This window comes from Trachurus japonicus, chromosome 16, assembly GCF_045865225.1.
Source record: "Trachurus japonicus isolate A0001 chromosome 16, Traja_1.0".
Classification (NCBI taxonomy): domain Eukaryota; kingdom Metazoa; phylum Chordata; class Actinopteri; order Carangiformes; family Carangidae; genus Trachurus; species Trachurus japonicus.
Genome location: NC_140922.1, coordinates 30,448,462 through 30,463,973, shown reverse-complemented (window position 1 = coordinate 30,463,973; position 15,512 = coordinate 30,448,462). Strand labels below are relative to the sequence as shown.

The 15,512-nt window shown below is 40.5% G+C and overlaps 2 protein-coding genes across 2 annotated transcripts in view; both read right to left on the bottom strand.

Moving 5' to 3' along the window:
* lingo4b (leucine rich repeat and Ig domain containing 4b) overlaps positions 1-15,512 on the bottom strand; it is a 363,055-nt gene that overhangs the window by 309,411 nt on the left and 38,132 nt on the right. The gene's annotated exons all lie outside the window — the stretch shown is intronic.
* LOC146972631 (semaphorin-7A) overlaps positions 1-15,512 on the bottom strand; it is a 51,179-nt gene that overhangs the window by 24,127 nt on the left and 11,540 nt on the right. Inside the window, exons 3-7 of the mRNA XM_085803040.1 lie at positions 13,871-13,933; positions 7,988-8,083; positions 6,817-6,922; positions 1,635-1,742; positions 1,104-1,243 (exon numbers count right to left, since the gene is read on the bottom strand). Coding sequence (XP_085659166.1) covers positions 1,104-1,243; positions 1,635-1,742; positions 6,817-6,922; positions 7,988-8,083; positions 13,871-13,933 — 513 coding nt within the window. The remainder of the gene's footprint in view (positions 1-1,103; positions 1,244-1,634; positions 1,743-6,816; positions 6,923-7,987; positions 8,084-13,870; positions 13,934-15,512) is intronic.

The following is a 15,512-nucleotide window of genomic DNA, read 5'->3' as shown; positions in this document are numbered from 1 at the left end:
TGTTATAATTGTTAGTAACTCGCTGACAATGCCCACATTTATAATGCATCATAAATATAGTTATAATGTTACAATTGTCTTATAAACATGTATAACTATCATTATAAACACTCATAAATCACATAAGACTTTATAACAATTAGCATAACACATTATAGAGCATTATAACTCTATAATACTTGACCTTATAAGCCATTATAAAATGCTCTATTAGGTCTTAGCTTATTGTTATAATGTCTTATGATAATTAATGAGTGTTTATAATGATAGTTATACACGTTTATAAGCCAGTTATAATACATTATAACTATATTTATAATGTATTATCGATGTGGTCATTGTCAGTGAGTTACTAACAATTATAACCTATTACAAAACCTGGCCTTATAAGTCATGATAAAATGCTTTATAGTGTGTTATGATTATTGTTATGAAGCATAATGATCATTTATGAGTGTTTATAGCTATAGTTATACAGTGCTATAACTGCATTATACCTCATTTTAAGTATGGTTATAATGTGTTATAGGCATCAAGTAAAGTGTTACCAAATGTTGTAATCTTCCAACAGCTTTATCTTTTACATCCAGGAGAGAGCAGCCGGTGTTTGGCCTTACAGCTGATTAGGAAACACCTGCTCTGACATCACTGATTGGAGAGTGTTAAGAAAATAAAAATGCTGATTCCCCAGACAGTGAAGAGGAGGAGGGATGTTTCTAAATCCTTCATACTTAAGTGTGATTTATTGTGCAGTGTATAAAAAACAGCGAAAAGCAGAAACAGGAAACTCTCAGTGGCTCCAGAAAAACCCTCTGCATCTGATGGGGTTTGTTCCAACTTTGAAGCCTTCAATCCTTTAGGGTCGTTTCATTAGTAATTCACTTAAAACCAGTGGTTTTTCTTTTTGAAACAAAATCTCCAAGCTTCACGAAATTATTCAGATGAAACAATCTCAGAAATCACTTTGATCGCGCTGCTCAGAACCCATCTATGTACAGATATGTGCAGTGAGAGGAGAAGTATAGCGAGAGCGCTGGGTTTTCACCACATTTCCACAAACACAACCATCTATAATGTGATTTTTTTGGGGGGGGGGGTTTTACTGTGCAGATTCGACCGATGCGCGCCCTGTACGGCTCCTCGTCCTCTCTGGCCGTCTTGTTGAACTCGCTGAAGAAGAAGTAGATCTCCTCCTTGTACTTCTGTGGAGACGGGATGATGGCAGCGCCGGCAAACTGTGGATCTGCATGATGATGAGATGTAAAATGTTCACTGAAATATTCTCCGTTTACAATTTAGCATCATCAGTATGTATCATCTTCGAGTGTTGTCTTATTTCATGATTACAGTCTATTGTCTTATTTGCAGATACAGCTGATATTATTATTCTGTAAATAGAGGATATTGTGAGATTGAATACAAGTTTCAACAATTTCATCTCCCTGATTTGCATTTTACTGCTGTAAATAATACGACTCAAACCATGAGAACTGACAGTGAACGCACCAACATGTTAGTTTTCCCCATGGGAGTGATAGTAGATGATTTACAGAGCGAGTACCACCCACCATCTCCATGTTCATTAGTCTAAACCTGTATACGGTTTCTGCATGACTCCCTTTCCTCCTACTCACTCTGCAGCCAAATGTTCTCCGACTTCAGGAGCTTCTGGGTGCCAAACGTTCGCCGGATCGAGCCGGCGTGACCTCGCGCCGACGACATGGCGGAATACAGATTCCCATCTGAGACAGAGAGAGGGGAGAAGAAAGAGGAAAGGGGTGTGAACTGTGAGCAAAAAAAAGGGAGGCAGACAGACAGTCAGCGTGATGGATGGGTACAAGGTTCAGAAGGAGAGGGAGCGATCGGAGCGACACGGGAGGGGGATTGACTGAAGCTGCTGGAGGAGAAGACACACAGAGAGAACATTAAACACAGAGGAGAGGAGAGGAGAGAGAGTGGAGATAGAAAAAAAAAAAAAAGGCAGCAAGAGACAGGATGAAAAACAGGGGAGGAGCAGGAGCGCGAGGGGGGGAAGAAGACATCAAGGCAGAATCGCTGACTGCACCAATGAGCAGCCGACAATCACCATATTCTTATAACCCCCCGCTGGGCTCCTTCTCCATAGCGGTTCAGAGGGGAAGCTTTTGAAATAGTGGAAGTAACGTCTTAATTAAGGACTGATCGTTATTAGAACGGTGCGAGAAAAAAAGGAAGGGTCGGCCCGTTGCTTCGGCAATTGATCCTGCAGCGCGAACTAACCTCTCTCTAATTCTCTACAAAACAATCCATCTTCATTAGACACTTTCCACTAACTAACAAACAATCAGACAGTTCAATCCATCCCTCAGTATGTGAAGAGAAACTGAAAAGACGAAAAGGTTTTGATTGGAAAACATCTCTGTTCAGTTGATGTCACTCGATAATTAGGCGCAATTAGGAATCACACCCACAACATCCGCCCTTTTATTCACTCCAGAGCTGCAGAAGCTGAGCAATAAAAGGTGTGTGCACTGCAAAAACTCAAAATATTACCAAGAATATTTGTCTCATTTCTAGTCAAAACAAACCTCATTCTACTTAAAATAAGACTCATTACATTAAAAAGCAGGTTTTTTCCTTCTTTCAAGTCTATTTTCACTTGAAATAAGTAGAAAAATCTGATAGTGAAGCAAGTTTTTCTTTCTTAGTACAAGCACAAAAAACCTGCTTTCACTGGCAGATTTTTCTACTTATTTCAAGTATAAATTGGTTTGAAACAAGTGAAAATGATCTAAAAACAAGTTCATTTTTAGGTGATGAGTCTCATTTAAAGTGGAAAGAGATTAGTTTTGACTAGAAATGAGACATTTTGACAAGAAATAAGACAAATATTCTTGGAAAGATTTTGAGTTTTTGCAGTGTGTGTGTGTATGTGTGTTTTCCAGTAAGGTACTGTAGTAGTCTAAACATGAACATCTGCACAAACAGTGATATGTATAGGACACCAGACAATCAGTGGTGGGTCTGTGGACGTTGAACCGAGGCCAGATATTGAGTTTCCAGAGATATTTATGTACCTGGACACAGAGGGGAGTAATGGAGGTAAACACAAGCTGCAGGGCGTACACACACAGGCAGTAGATGCATGGCTCTGCTTTTAAAGGATTCATCAGCACGAACAAAACCATTAGGACCTCAAAGGATGTTCGATGTCCGCTGTGTTCGATTCCAATGATTAAAGCAAAATAAACCATGTTTGTTGTTTTCATTGACGACAAAGGCCGTATACTTGTTTCAAACTAATTTGCTTTTTTCTTTCTTTTTTTCTAAACCTAACCAAGCCATTATAATTAAGCCTGGTGACAGAGATAGATACACCACTCTGGCTTATAATTGTATTGTAACCACGACAACCAAGGTCCGGTATGTGCCGCCGTATAGGGCCGCTATTTCAGGAGAAGGGTCATTAGAGAGGGTTGAATAACACAACCTGGATGGTTCTTCAGGGTTGAAGGACCTGATACGTGGTTATAAATAATTATAATAATACTAATTATGATTTTATTTAAAGGCTGTTTTCCAGCCAAAGCAAAAAGTGCTGTCCAGAGGTGAAAGAAATGCAAAAACGCCATCACTGTAAAAGACGATTTCAAGAGATACTTAATAAAAACCAAGTGCTTGCGCATTCAAACACAAATACATGCTGAAGGCCATAACAGAGTCAGCTGCTCTGATGCTGAAATGCCAAATGTGACGCACAAATTTAAACCACTGAGGCAATTTTGTCCACAAATTCAGTATTTACCCAGGTACAAGACAAAAAAAGCACCTAAGATCAAGAGGTCCTATAGGTAAAGTCCATAAATTGGCACAACACAACATCATTTATTAAATCTTAAATCTTGCAGAGGAATGACTCTTAAAATTATTGTCAGGTACTTTAGATAAAAGCCTTCACTCATTTGCATGTTATGAATAGAGAGTGATAATATGAGACAGATCGCTCCTGGGAGCCCGACGCTCACAAGAGTCGCTCGACACAAATGAGCAAAGTTAATATAAAGAGCTGAAGGTGTCTTTGTTCCAAAATAAGAAATCTGAGCAGGTGACACCTGAAACAAGGTGAAGCCTTTTGAAATGGAACTCAGTGAGACTACTTCAGCCTTTGATTGTCCCCAATTACCTCATCCACTGCCTCTTTATGTGACAATTACGCTGATTCAAAGGTGGAAAGTGGTTCTAACCGGGCATTATCATCATTATCCCAGCTTTTCATGACTGCAAACTTTTGTGCCGTTGTTCAATGAAAAGCAACATGAATGCAAAAATGAATGGAATAAAGTTAGAAGTGATTCATAAATGCTTTGTGGTAAAGGTTATCTCGTCTGATGTCATATCTGTAGGACGTTGTTTGTTGTTGGTGCCTTCAAAGACCAACGAATCATTGGTGGCATTGTTGCTGCTAGAATGGCACCACTATGGTTAAAGTTTGGTTAGGTGTCGATACAAAAAGAACTTAGGGATCATGTTTTGGGGAGATATTGTAGTTTGGGTTGTTAGAGCTACTTTATTAACAATAGTGACCCTTAAAGGGAAACTTCACTCAAAATCAATAATTCACCAATTTTCTACTCACTGTCATGCTCAGGAAGGGTTTGGAGAACTTTCTGAGTTATAAAAACTCTTTTGGAGTTAGGGGTCCAGCTGGCAACGGATTTTCATATAATGGCGGCGAATAGAGTCCATAACACACACTATGAAACATCCAGATACCTCCATACTGCTCGTCTGTACTGACCCAAGTGTCCTGAAGCCGCCACATGAAAAAGTTGTTGGAAAAAATTGATTTGATCTCTGTTTTTATCCTTGTTGTAGCAGCAGCCCCCAGTGGCTGTGTTGATGTTTGTGCACATGCGCGAGATCTGCTGCAAGATGTTCGTTCATCGTTGTAAAACCACTGGATGTTTGATGTAAACACGGAAGACACATCTCGCAGCAAATCGCGCAGCCGCTACAACAAGGCTAAAAACAGAAATCACATTCATTTTTTCCCAACAACTTTTCCATGTGGCGGCTTCAGGACACTTGGGTCAGTGCAGACGAGCAGTATGGAGGTATCTGGATGTTTCATAGTGTGTGTTTTGGACCATTCAAAAGTTAACTCCATCCGCCGCCATTATATGAAAATCCATTGCCCCCTTTGGAACTCCTAAAGAGTTTTGATGACTCTGAAAGTTCTCCAAACCCTTCCTTGGCATGACAGTGAGTAGAACATTGATGAGTTAGCTCTATCAACCCAAACTACAATGTCTCCCCAAAACATGATCCCTAAGTTCTTTTTGTATCAACACCAGAGTTTTGATTGCAATTTCAATTGGCGAATGCAGCGTGAGCATCGGACTAATTGTTGTGGGTAGATCCTTGTTGTGTGTTTAGTTGCTGCTTTGACTGAGCTTTGTAACACCTCACTGACCAAAGACATGAAGCGAAGGGAACCAATCGGGGGTCGTGGTTAATTGGCGACTCGTTTGTTTCGGTCTGAGATGCCGCTGCTGTAGTTCCACATCTAGTGGCGGCAACGATTGTCTACACACGGAGCCTAATGCTGCGTTCAAAACAACTCGGAGGTCAGAATTCCCAACTTGGAAATTTCCGACTTCCGACATCATTGCGTTCACGCTGCAGGAACTCGGAAGAAAAAAAACATGGATACCTGAAGGAAGTTTGGCATATTGTGGCTCATAGCTGAATACGAAAAATAAATGCAGCAGTAAATTATGTTTATTTTGGAGGAGAGGAGACGCCGCAGATGAGCGCACATATAATGTTATAGACTTGATGACAGTTGAACGTTATTTCCGTCACATACGAGGACCACAATTTCACAACATACAACAATCACAGCTTAATATAAACATATTTCATATAGGCTACTGCAATAATACACATAAATATGCATTCAAACCTCAACAAATAACTTAAAATGTCTAAATTCTAACCGTTTAAGACGAGGGCTGCCATGTTTTGATGTTTTTGTCGTGACGTCAAGTCGGAAAGTCGGAGCTCTGATATGATACCCGAATTTCCGACCTGTAATTTCCGAGTTCGACGCCGTTCAATTCATTTTTCACAACTCGGAGCTCATTTTTTTCCGACTTCCGAGTTGTCTTGAACGCAGCATTATACTGTAGGACTCACACCGCTGGTCATGGGCATAGACCAGAGCGGCATTTTTATGCAAATGAGAATGACTGATGCATCCTGGGTAATTTAGGGGCAGCACATGGCATTTTTAAATTGCACTCAGTGGCTTTTTGTGTTTTGATGGAGCGTAGACTAACTAACAATCAATTTGAATGTTTTATTTTTTGTTTCTTTTGTAGCACTATGTCTCATAACTATTTTGACACCCTCTTTGAAACCCACCGTTCACGCTATCTTGAAAAATTACAATTAATTAATCTACCGGTATATGCTCATTTAGCCTCCCACAATGATCAATGACTCCACACAGTGGCCAGAAATGTCTTACCCAGACATCTACACGTATTTGGTTGAATCACCGGGTAGGTTTTGGCTAAGTGTTGTCTGTAAATAGCCTGTTAATAGCCAACTTTTTGTTAGTTAGTTTGCCAAGCCAGTTAGGCTGAACTTTTCAATGGAGGGATGCCGGGCGCTGCCCCTAAATTACCCAAGATGCATCAGTCATTCTCATTTGCATAAAAATGCCGTTCTGGTCTATTGTAAGATTTTACGCCTTTAGAGGATTCAGGTTATTTCCTCTTGGTCGTCTACTCCCACAAACAGACATGCACTTTGTTTCCTGCGTTTTATTACCTGCAGGCAGGCTGATGGACCTCTGGGAGGGGTAGGGTGGTGAGATGTCGGAGGCTGCTGCAATCGGTCCGCTGCCTTGGACATCAGTCAGCACTGTGTCATTTACCTGTGGAGCGTAGGAGACGTTTCAGCCCGGAGGAGGAAGTCTGGCATTCTGAATCCAGTTTATTCCAGCCCTGTGTCTTTATGCATTATACATCTTACAGCTTTCTAGAAGAAAAAAAAGACCCACTTCCCCTTTTTTTTGCCATTGTATCACTACAGTATAGAGGCACATATTCAAACATCCTGCATGGTAATAAATAAATCAACAGCGTCATAGAAACATTAGAACAAATACATACGTGCTAATCATATTGATTTACAGTAACCCCAAAAAAGGAAGGATGAAGGGAAAGAAGGAAGGAAGGAAGAAAGAACAAAGGGAAAAAAGGAAGGAAGGAAGGAAAGAAGGAAGGAAGGAAGGAAGGAAGGCAGGACAAAGGGAAAGAAGGAAGAAAGGAAGGATGAAGGGAAAAAGGAGGGAAAGAAGGAAGGAAGGAAGGATGAAGGGAAAGAAGGAAGGAAGGAAGGAAGGAAGGAAGGAAGGAAGGAAGGAAGGAAGGAAGGAAGGAAGGAAGGATGAAGGGAAAAAAGGAAGGAAGGAAGGAAGGAAGGAAGGAAGGAAGGAAGGAAGGAAGGAAGGAAGGAAGGAAGGAAGGAAGGAAGGAAGGAAGGAAGGGAAAGGGAAAAGGAAGGAAAGAAAGATGGAGGAGAGAGACAACAGATTGGGCCAATTAGATCAAAAGAGGAAGGAAGAAGAAGTAAGGACGAAGGGAACAAAGGAAGGAAGGACGGAAGGAAAGGAAAGGAAAAAGGAAGGAAAGAAAGAAAAATGGAGGGAAGGAACAGATTGGGTCAAGGGAGGAAGCAGAAGGATGGGCGAAAGGAAAGAAGGAAGGAAGGAAGGAATGGAAAAATGATTGTGGAAAGAAGGAAGGGAGAAAGGAAGGAAGGAAGGAAGGAAGGAAGGAAGGAAGGAAGGAAGGAAGGAAGGAAGGAAGGAAGGAAGGAAAGAAGGATGGAGGAAGGGAACAGATTGGGTCAATCTGACAGGAGGAGGAGTTAAATATTATTCAGACTATGGCGTAACATTTCCAATGTCGCAGCGTTTTCTTTAAGAAGCTCTTACCAGCATCCAGCACCTCGGGCTTCCAGCGTTTGTCCCACATACTATGAACGTGTCGTTTACTTTCTGAATGACTGTGATGAAATTATCACACTCCAGCTGTGGGAAGAAAAAGTCAGCATGAGTGAGACAAAAAAGAAAAAGGGGGACAAAGGCAGAAAATGAGTCAGGAAACAGGGGAGACAGCAGCGAAAAACACACAGATTGGGGATGAGGGGATTAAAGATGCAGAGAGAGAGACAGGGAGGCAAAAGTGGAGGGTGTGTGTGTGTGAAAAACTGATTAGAGAGAAAGAGACGGCACAAAGGGAGAGACGACGAGACAAGACAAGACGGCGAGCGAGGGATTGAGAGGAAGGTGGAATAGAGGGCTAGAGAAACAAAACAAGTGTACGACACAAAACAGATTACGAGAGAAAAAAGCGGATTGCTCAGTGAGAGGTTTAAGAAAAATTTGGAGGCGATCCATGCTCTGATCATTTTTGGCAGACGGGACACAGGAGGCTTAGCCCTGCAGTACGGCACCGCAATACTCCATATGCATCACTTATTCATTAAGTACAGAAAAATGGACTGCTTTCCCCAAGACATTACTGAATGGAGCGTGAAAATGAATACTGAGTACAACCTTAAGGGGTAAATTTTGTTTTTTAAGTTGCAGCGGTGGCTCATGTTGAAAGTGCATCTTTGAGAAAAAGAAAAGAAAAAAAAACGCGCTAAGTGCCCTTTTTTAGAAAAGAAGAGAGAAATCACAAATCCTAACGGAAAAGAAAAAACTGAAGGCAAGTTTAGTCAGTGAAGTACACCGAATCCAAAAAGCGAAAAGGAGCAGAGATTGTATAAGTGTGTGTGTAGGAGGTGTGTGTAGGTGGTTGGGTAGGTGGGTTTGTAGGCTGAATGTCTTGTTTTTTATTCTGTGTAGGCACGTTTGTCTGCTTTTACTTTGTAGACTTTCTGTTCTCATGAGAGATACTTTAAGTTTGGGTCGTTATACGGGGAAAAAATGAACAGACTGTTGTATACAAACTGACAGACTCCTGTTGGCTTTGGTCCTCCAGGGGCCTCCAACTCTTGTCAACAATAAATCAGCTTATTTGACTCAGGAGGAAGTTTGGTCTCAGTTGCTTTTGGTGCATCATGTTGTTGCACTGCCAATGAAGGACTTGGCCAATGACAAACAGATTACCAACCCAGTGTCCATTAGAATTAAATCCATATTTGATGACCCTGCGCCTCCCGATCTCTTTCTAATTCCAACGTTGTTCGCCAATGTGGCCAAAATGTTCCCTTTAATGCATAATGTCTGGGTGGGGGATGGGCGAGTAGCATATCAGATATAAACCCCCATAGTCCAGTAATTTTAGGCCAAAAAAGGGATCAACGTTAAACAAATTGCAACAGAAGCAAACTCAACTGATTTTGTATCCTCAGCATGTCCTGAGTGAGGGAAAAAAAGCCCAGAAGAATCCCATTAGGGGAACGTTTAGAAAAACACCCAAACATATCCCATTTATATGCATATAAAAAAAAAATTTCACGTGTATAGGGTGAAATTTTTAACCTTTAGATATCTCCATGAAAATTACTGAGTTGATAACTTGCATTAAGACAAACAAAAAATGTATTACAAGTTTTTTGAAATTCTTTGTTAACATGAGCAAATTTGCATAAATTTGCATAAATTCCACCGTTTTGACGGCACATGTATATATGAAGTTGCTGTGGTGGTACCGGCATGAAAGTTGACTCCATCGGTCAACCAACAAGTTGACCATTTTAAATTTCAAGATGACTGCAATTTTTCAAGACAGCCACATCCTTAGTAGAGCAGGTATGACATGCTCCGTCTCTATTAATGCTCATGGGTAGCCTTTGGTTCCATTCCTTAAGTTTTTTAACTGTAATATCATATTACAGTTAAAAAATGTCTTTTTCAATCTTGTTAACATATTATATGTTAACAAGATTGAACAAGACATTTTCACCTGCTCTACTCAATGTTTAGATCAGGTGTTGTATATATGCAAATTAGCCATACGTAATTGGATTATGCACTGTTGGCTCATGTCATACCTGCTCTACTAAGGATGTGGCTGTCGTGAAAAATTGCAGTCATCTTGAAATTTAAAGTGGTCAACTTGTCGGTTGACCGATGGAGTCAACTCATTCCAATTTCCATGCCGGTACCACCACAGCAACTTCATATATACATGTGCCGTCAAAACGGTTGAATTTATGCAAATTTATGCAAATTTGCTCATGTAAACAAAGAATTTCAAAAAACTTGTAATACATTTTTTGTTTGTCTTAATGTAAGTAATCAACTCAGTAATTTTCATGGAGATATCTAAAGGTTAAAAATTTTACCCTATACACGTGAATTTTTTTTTATATGCATATAAATGGGATATGTTTGGGTGTTTTTCGAAACTTCCCCCTAATGGGATTCTTCGGGGCTTTTTTTTCCCTCACTCAGGACATGCTGAGGATACAAAATCAGTTGAGTTTGCTTCTGTTGCAATTTGTTTAACCTTTTCTCATAAAATGACTGGACTACCAGTCCAAACCACAGCCCTGCCCTAAGGAAAGATGTTTTCTTTCCTTCCATCATCACTGATTGGACTGAGGTCACATGGTCACTCTCGGGTTAAAGGGATAGTTCAACATTTTGGCAAATTGGCCCATTGCCATAATCTCATAGCAGTAGGTTCGTTACCTTTAATTGTTGGTGTAAGCTATTTTTAGAACAGCTACGCTACGGAGGCTCATGGAATTTCTTGGTTTCCCTCAACAAACTCATCAAATACACAATCCAACAACTCCAAAACGCTCTGGTGGACAAGTTGTGACCTGCACAATCACCACGCTATGAGATAATAACAGAACGTAATGAGACAGAGTTGTTTTGGAGGTAAATTCATGCAAAACCGCTGATGCACGTTGCGTTCAGGGACAGTTTTTCAGCAAGCAGACTCTGTATTTACCCTGTATTTACCTCTAAAACGGCTACGTTTCGTAGCGTTCCAATATTATCTCATAGCGTGGTGAATGTGCAGGTCACAACTTGTCCACGAAAGCGTTTTGGAGTTTGGGGATTTTGTATTTGATGAGTCTGATGAGGGAAACCAAGAAATTTGTTTAGCCTCCTCCGCCGTTCTAAAAATAGCTCACACCGACAATTAAAGGTAACGAACCTACTGCTATGACTATAGGGATTATGGCAATGGGCCAATTTGCCAAAATGTTGAACTATCCCTTTAAGAAAGTGTGTTCTTCCCCTTAATATTTATCAATGCAAGTCTTTTCAAATGGAAAATTTTGAAGTTTCATGACCTCTTTGACTTTCTATGTACCAGACCCAATGCATGTTATGTTGGTTGATCAACAAAGCTTAGTCACAATGCACGGATGACATAAGAGGTGAGATTTCTAGATTAGTTAACATGGACATAGAGTGATATTACTTTAGTATTATTGAGGGGAATCTGAGTCTTGGCAGAATCCCTTGGTATCAACATGTGAAATTCTGTTCTTTTTGGGAGCTTTTTGATTTAGTCTAGCACTTCAGTATTAATTGGAAACAAATTTGGTCAAATTCACAGCAGGGGGATTTCAACAGGAAAGTCTTTATTCTGTGCCAGTCCAAACTGAGATTACTTAATAGAACAGGGGATGTTTATACAACTCTTCCGTACAGCACATTTCTACGTGGTTAATGTCAACCTGGAAGGCCTTGTAGATATAAAGTAAGACTGAAGTACCGTATTTGCCCTTGGTGTATTTGCTTGTTGGGCTCAGCTTCCAGAAACTCTGTGTACTCTTGACAAACTGAAGCCGAGACGGATCGACACTCACACAACACTGACTGTGGCCTTGACGGTATAGCTGGAAACAAAGTCTATCAAATTAGGTTTGCTACCCACTGTTAACACCCTGTCTCCTTCTCACTCCAGCGGTAATGTCTTGCACAAACCCCGTGGCTGTCTGTCACTGACGGCTGCTTCCTCCCGTCCTTCATTCCCCCTTCCAAGCCCCGTTTGCTTTATTGGGGGGAGATTTACTGCATCACTCAGAACGTTCTCATTTCCCACCATCTGCCACTGCCAGACTCTCTCTGCAATCTTCAGCTTTGTTTGTGCAGGGGAAGACACTGCCCTCTTTGTTTTGTTCCACAACTGCAGTAACACACTTTTCTTTATGTGGATACAACACAGTTGTGGTGGGTTTTTTTTTTTTTTTTTTAGCTTTTATTTCCACCACTATCTGCAGAAAGCTGACTGTTACTTTTAAAGTTGTCATCCCACCGCTCATAAAACAAGCCGTTTCTATGCACTTAGAAGAATTTGCAGTTCAGAGGAAGAATTCAGAGAGAGCAAAGCGACAATGCTTTAAAAGATAAGGTTTGTGCAGACGCAGTTGTCAGTCGGCGATAATCAAAAGCAATAAAAGAGCCTATCCAGCAAAAAAGGGAGAACATCTAGCAACAATGGTGTACTGTAAACGCCTGTCAGTGAAATGGGTAATAGAGGTGGGGTACATTAAAGAATCTTTATTGAAAAGCAAATGGTTAACAATAAAAACCCTTTAAAACTTTACACCCCAATCACCTGAATAAAGGACATTGTCTAATAATCTTCCAGTAAAGGATTATGTTGCTTTTGGAGCAAGATGTTCAGTGTTTTATGAACGGCTGCCTAATGTCTTTAGAAATTCAATCTTTGCTTCAAATTTACGTAGAGATACGGCTTCAGCTCTTTATTTCAGACCTTGGTCCCAAAACTCATTAAATCTGTGTCAGTTGGAGACGGTAGCATGACCACAGATTTAAGGTTATTTCACGTGGAGTCGTATAAATGTCTTTATTTATGGTCAGTGCGTAATTACCTGCAGTATTAAGAATTAACTGTGCATTATTAGCTTTTTACGGTTCAGTTTTTTATGGTGGCTAAAGGTGCATGCATTTAACAGATCGGATCAAACATGCAAGAACTTTTTCCTTGATATTCACCAAAACAGACCGATAGACACAGGCGCTCAGTGTCTTATACTTGACAGACAGTAGGTTTATTCAATTTATAAACTTTTTAAAAAATTCCACAAAGTAGATGTGTAAAAATTAATTTTCTTCTGTGCTATCAAGCAAATGCAAAACTTGACCTTGAGTATGAATGGAAAATTACTTTGGACTATCTAGTGAATTGTAATTATACGACTGCATTAAAGATAATGGGGAAATTATTCAGTCATGTACAATTGGTAAAAAAAAGAAAAATCATCTTTAACTAGGAAGACACAGGCTTCTCCTGTCTGGCTCGGTCTGTTTTTGTATGTTTGTATTTCTTTATTTTGTGCGACAAGCTGCATATTAAACAGCGCTGCTTCCTGCACTGCTCAAGATTATTCCTCATCCTCTGAGCTGTTGGAGCTGCTGAGCTTTCCCACCACTATCAGGCTCATTTTAATTTGAATATTGTAATAAAATCCTGCCACCCTCTCAGCCTCTCTGGAATCATCAACAGCTCACTCGTCTGTGCATTGTGTTGTGCTTTGTTTGTTTTGAGGTGAACCTGTCTCCTGTGAAATTCATTCATTCAATCCCATCTGCATAAATTAGACATTTTTGTCTTTGTGTGTTTTTGTTTTTTAATGTGTTTTTTTGGAGTGTTGATTTAGCCTCCTAAGTCTTTGCAAAAAGAAAAAAGAAATGAATCCAAACAACTGAACATTGCAGCACAAACCTCACTGTAGTGAAACTGCAGATGATCGAGATGATGACGACGACGACGACGATGTTGGTAATGAGAAACAGGGTGATGATGCACAAATGGAGGAGTGGGATGATTTTGCACCACTGATGGAGGTACTGACAGAGAGGAGGCCTTTCTACCTCGAGTGGCGCAGCCTTTGCCTTGCAGGTATCAATTGCAGTCTGATCAGATGCCGCTGGGATCTGTGGGAGGAAGGACTGTTTAATTTGTGCCAAGTTCTTTCACACAGCTCTCTTTCTGCATGAAAGCAGCGACCCCGCTGCTGCTGCAGCTCCAGCTCCTGAAGCACAGTCCTAGCAAAAGAAAACAACCCAAAAAACATCCATCTCCTTCGCCAACTCCATTCTGTGACATTTTTCATCGCATTCAATGGGTTATTTTGTCGTTAAATTTGTCATTTATGTTTTTTGTACCACCCTTTCTTTCTCCACATCCCATTTCCTGTACTTTACATTTCCAGGAGATTCTTTCAGCAGCCCCCATAACTCTTAACAATGGCACTGGACTTGTTGCAATCAGCGCATGTAGGCTGAAAGAGAATAGAAAGTGACGTACAAAGACTAAAACAAATTCATCCTTCTGAGGAAACCGTTGTGCATTGTGCCCTTCAATGAAGCACGTAATTACATTTGCTGACCCTTTGGTAATAAATACATAGCTACAGTAACTCCACCCATTACATCTCAAAAAGAAGCCCGCTCGCTCTATTATTCTGTGTGGAGGATGCTTTACTGTTTTTTCTTTTTCTTTTATAATGTCGCTTCTGCTTCTCTTTCTAACTAACCTGCACTGGAAATATCTCAGAGCTGACAACATGTCATTTAACTGTGCCAGTAAGAACAGCACAGCAACCGTCAGTCGTCAGAACTGTCCCTCAATGCCAAACACGTCACCGTTCGCCATCTCTATCTCACCTGTCGTCACGTCTCCACTGCGGTAAAGCTGAAGTAAGGACTTCAATCATTTTTTTAAAAACAAATGGGCCATGCACTCATCCCACTGGGTTGCTTTTCACCCAGTGGGATGAGTAGCTACATGTCCCCAGAGTTACAGCCTTGTTGGGTTGTTCTCTCCACCTTAAAACAGGTAAAAAAAAAATGTAATACAGTTGAATAAAAGCTACCAGAAAGTGTGTTTAATTACAACAACCCAAATTCTGGGTTATCACTAGCTATATCTGGGATTCAAATTTCTGCTGTCACTGTTAAAATAGAATAAAATTAAATTGTTATAATGAATTATGATGCAACATGTACGTAATGTCCCAGTCAGTCATATCAGATTAATTTATTAAAATTGAAATTCATGTTTCCCTCAATCTTTCTTTGGGTCTTCAAAACTGGATAAAAATGGCCGACTGTAAAAATGGATGCAGCCAACAATTCCAGTGGGGGGACATTTAATGCCATATTTAACTTAATTTTGGGTCAAACCAACATAAACTAGGGGCCTGAACCCAGCAGTGGCGTTATTATATAATAATCCAGAGTGTTTAGATGAAACATCAGGCTTACAGCCTCCTCAATTTGTTAGGCTAGTAGTCAGCGTTGACGCTGTAACCCACACACTGTGTAATCTTGAGCCTGTGTCAACATCATCATTAGCTCAGTGAATAAATGTTTTCTCATCCTCCTCACAGACAGATACAGTATATATACCAGCAGCTTCATTAACGCATGCGTGACCCAACTTCCTCGGCCTTCACCAGGTCTCTGCTGAACTGGGTCAGTGACAGGCCAGCTGTCTCATCTCTCTCTGCCC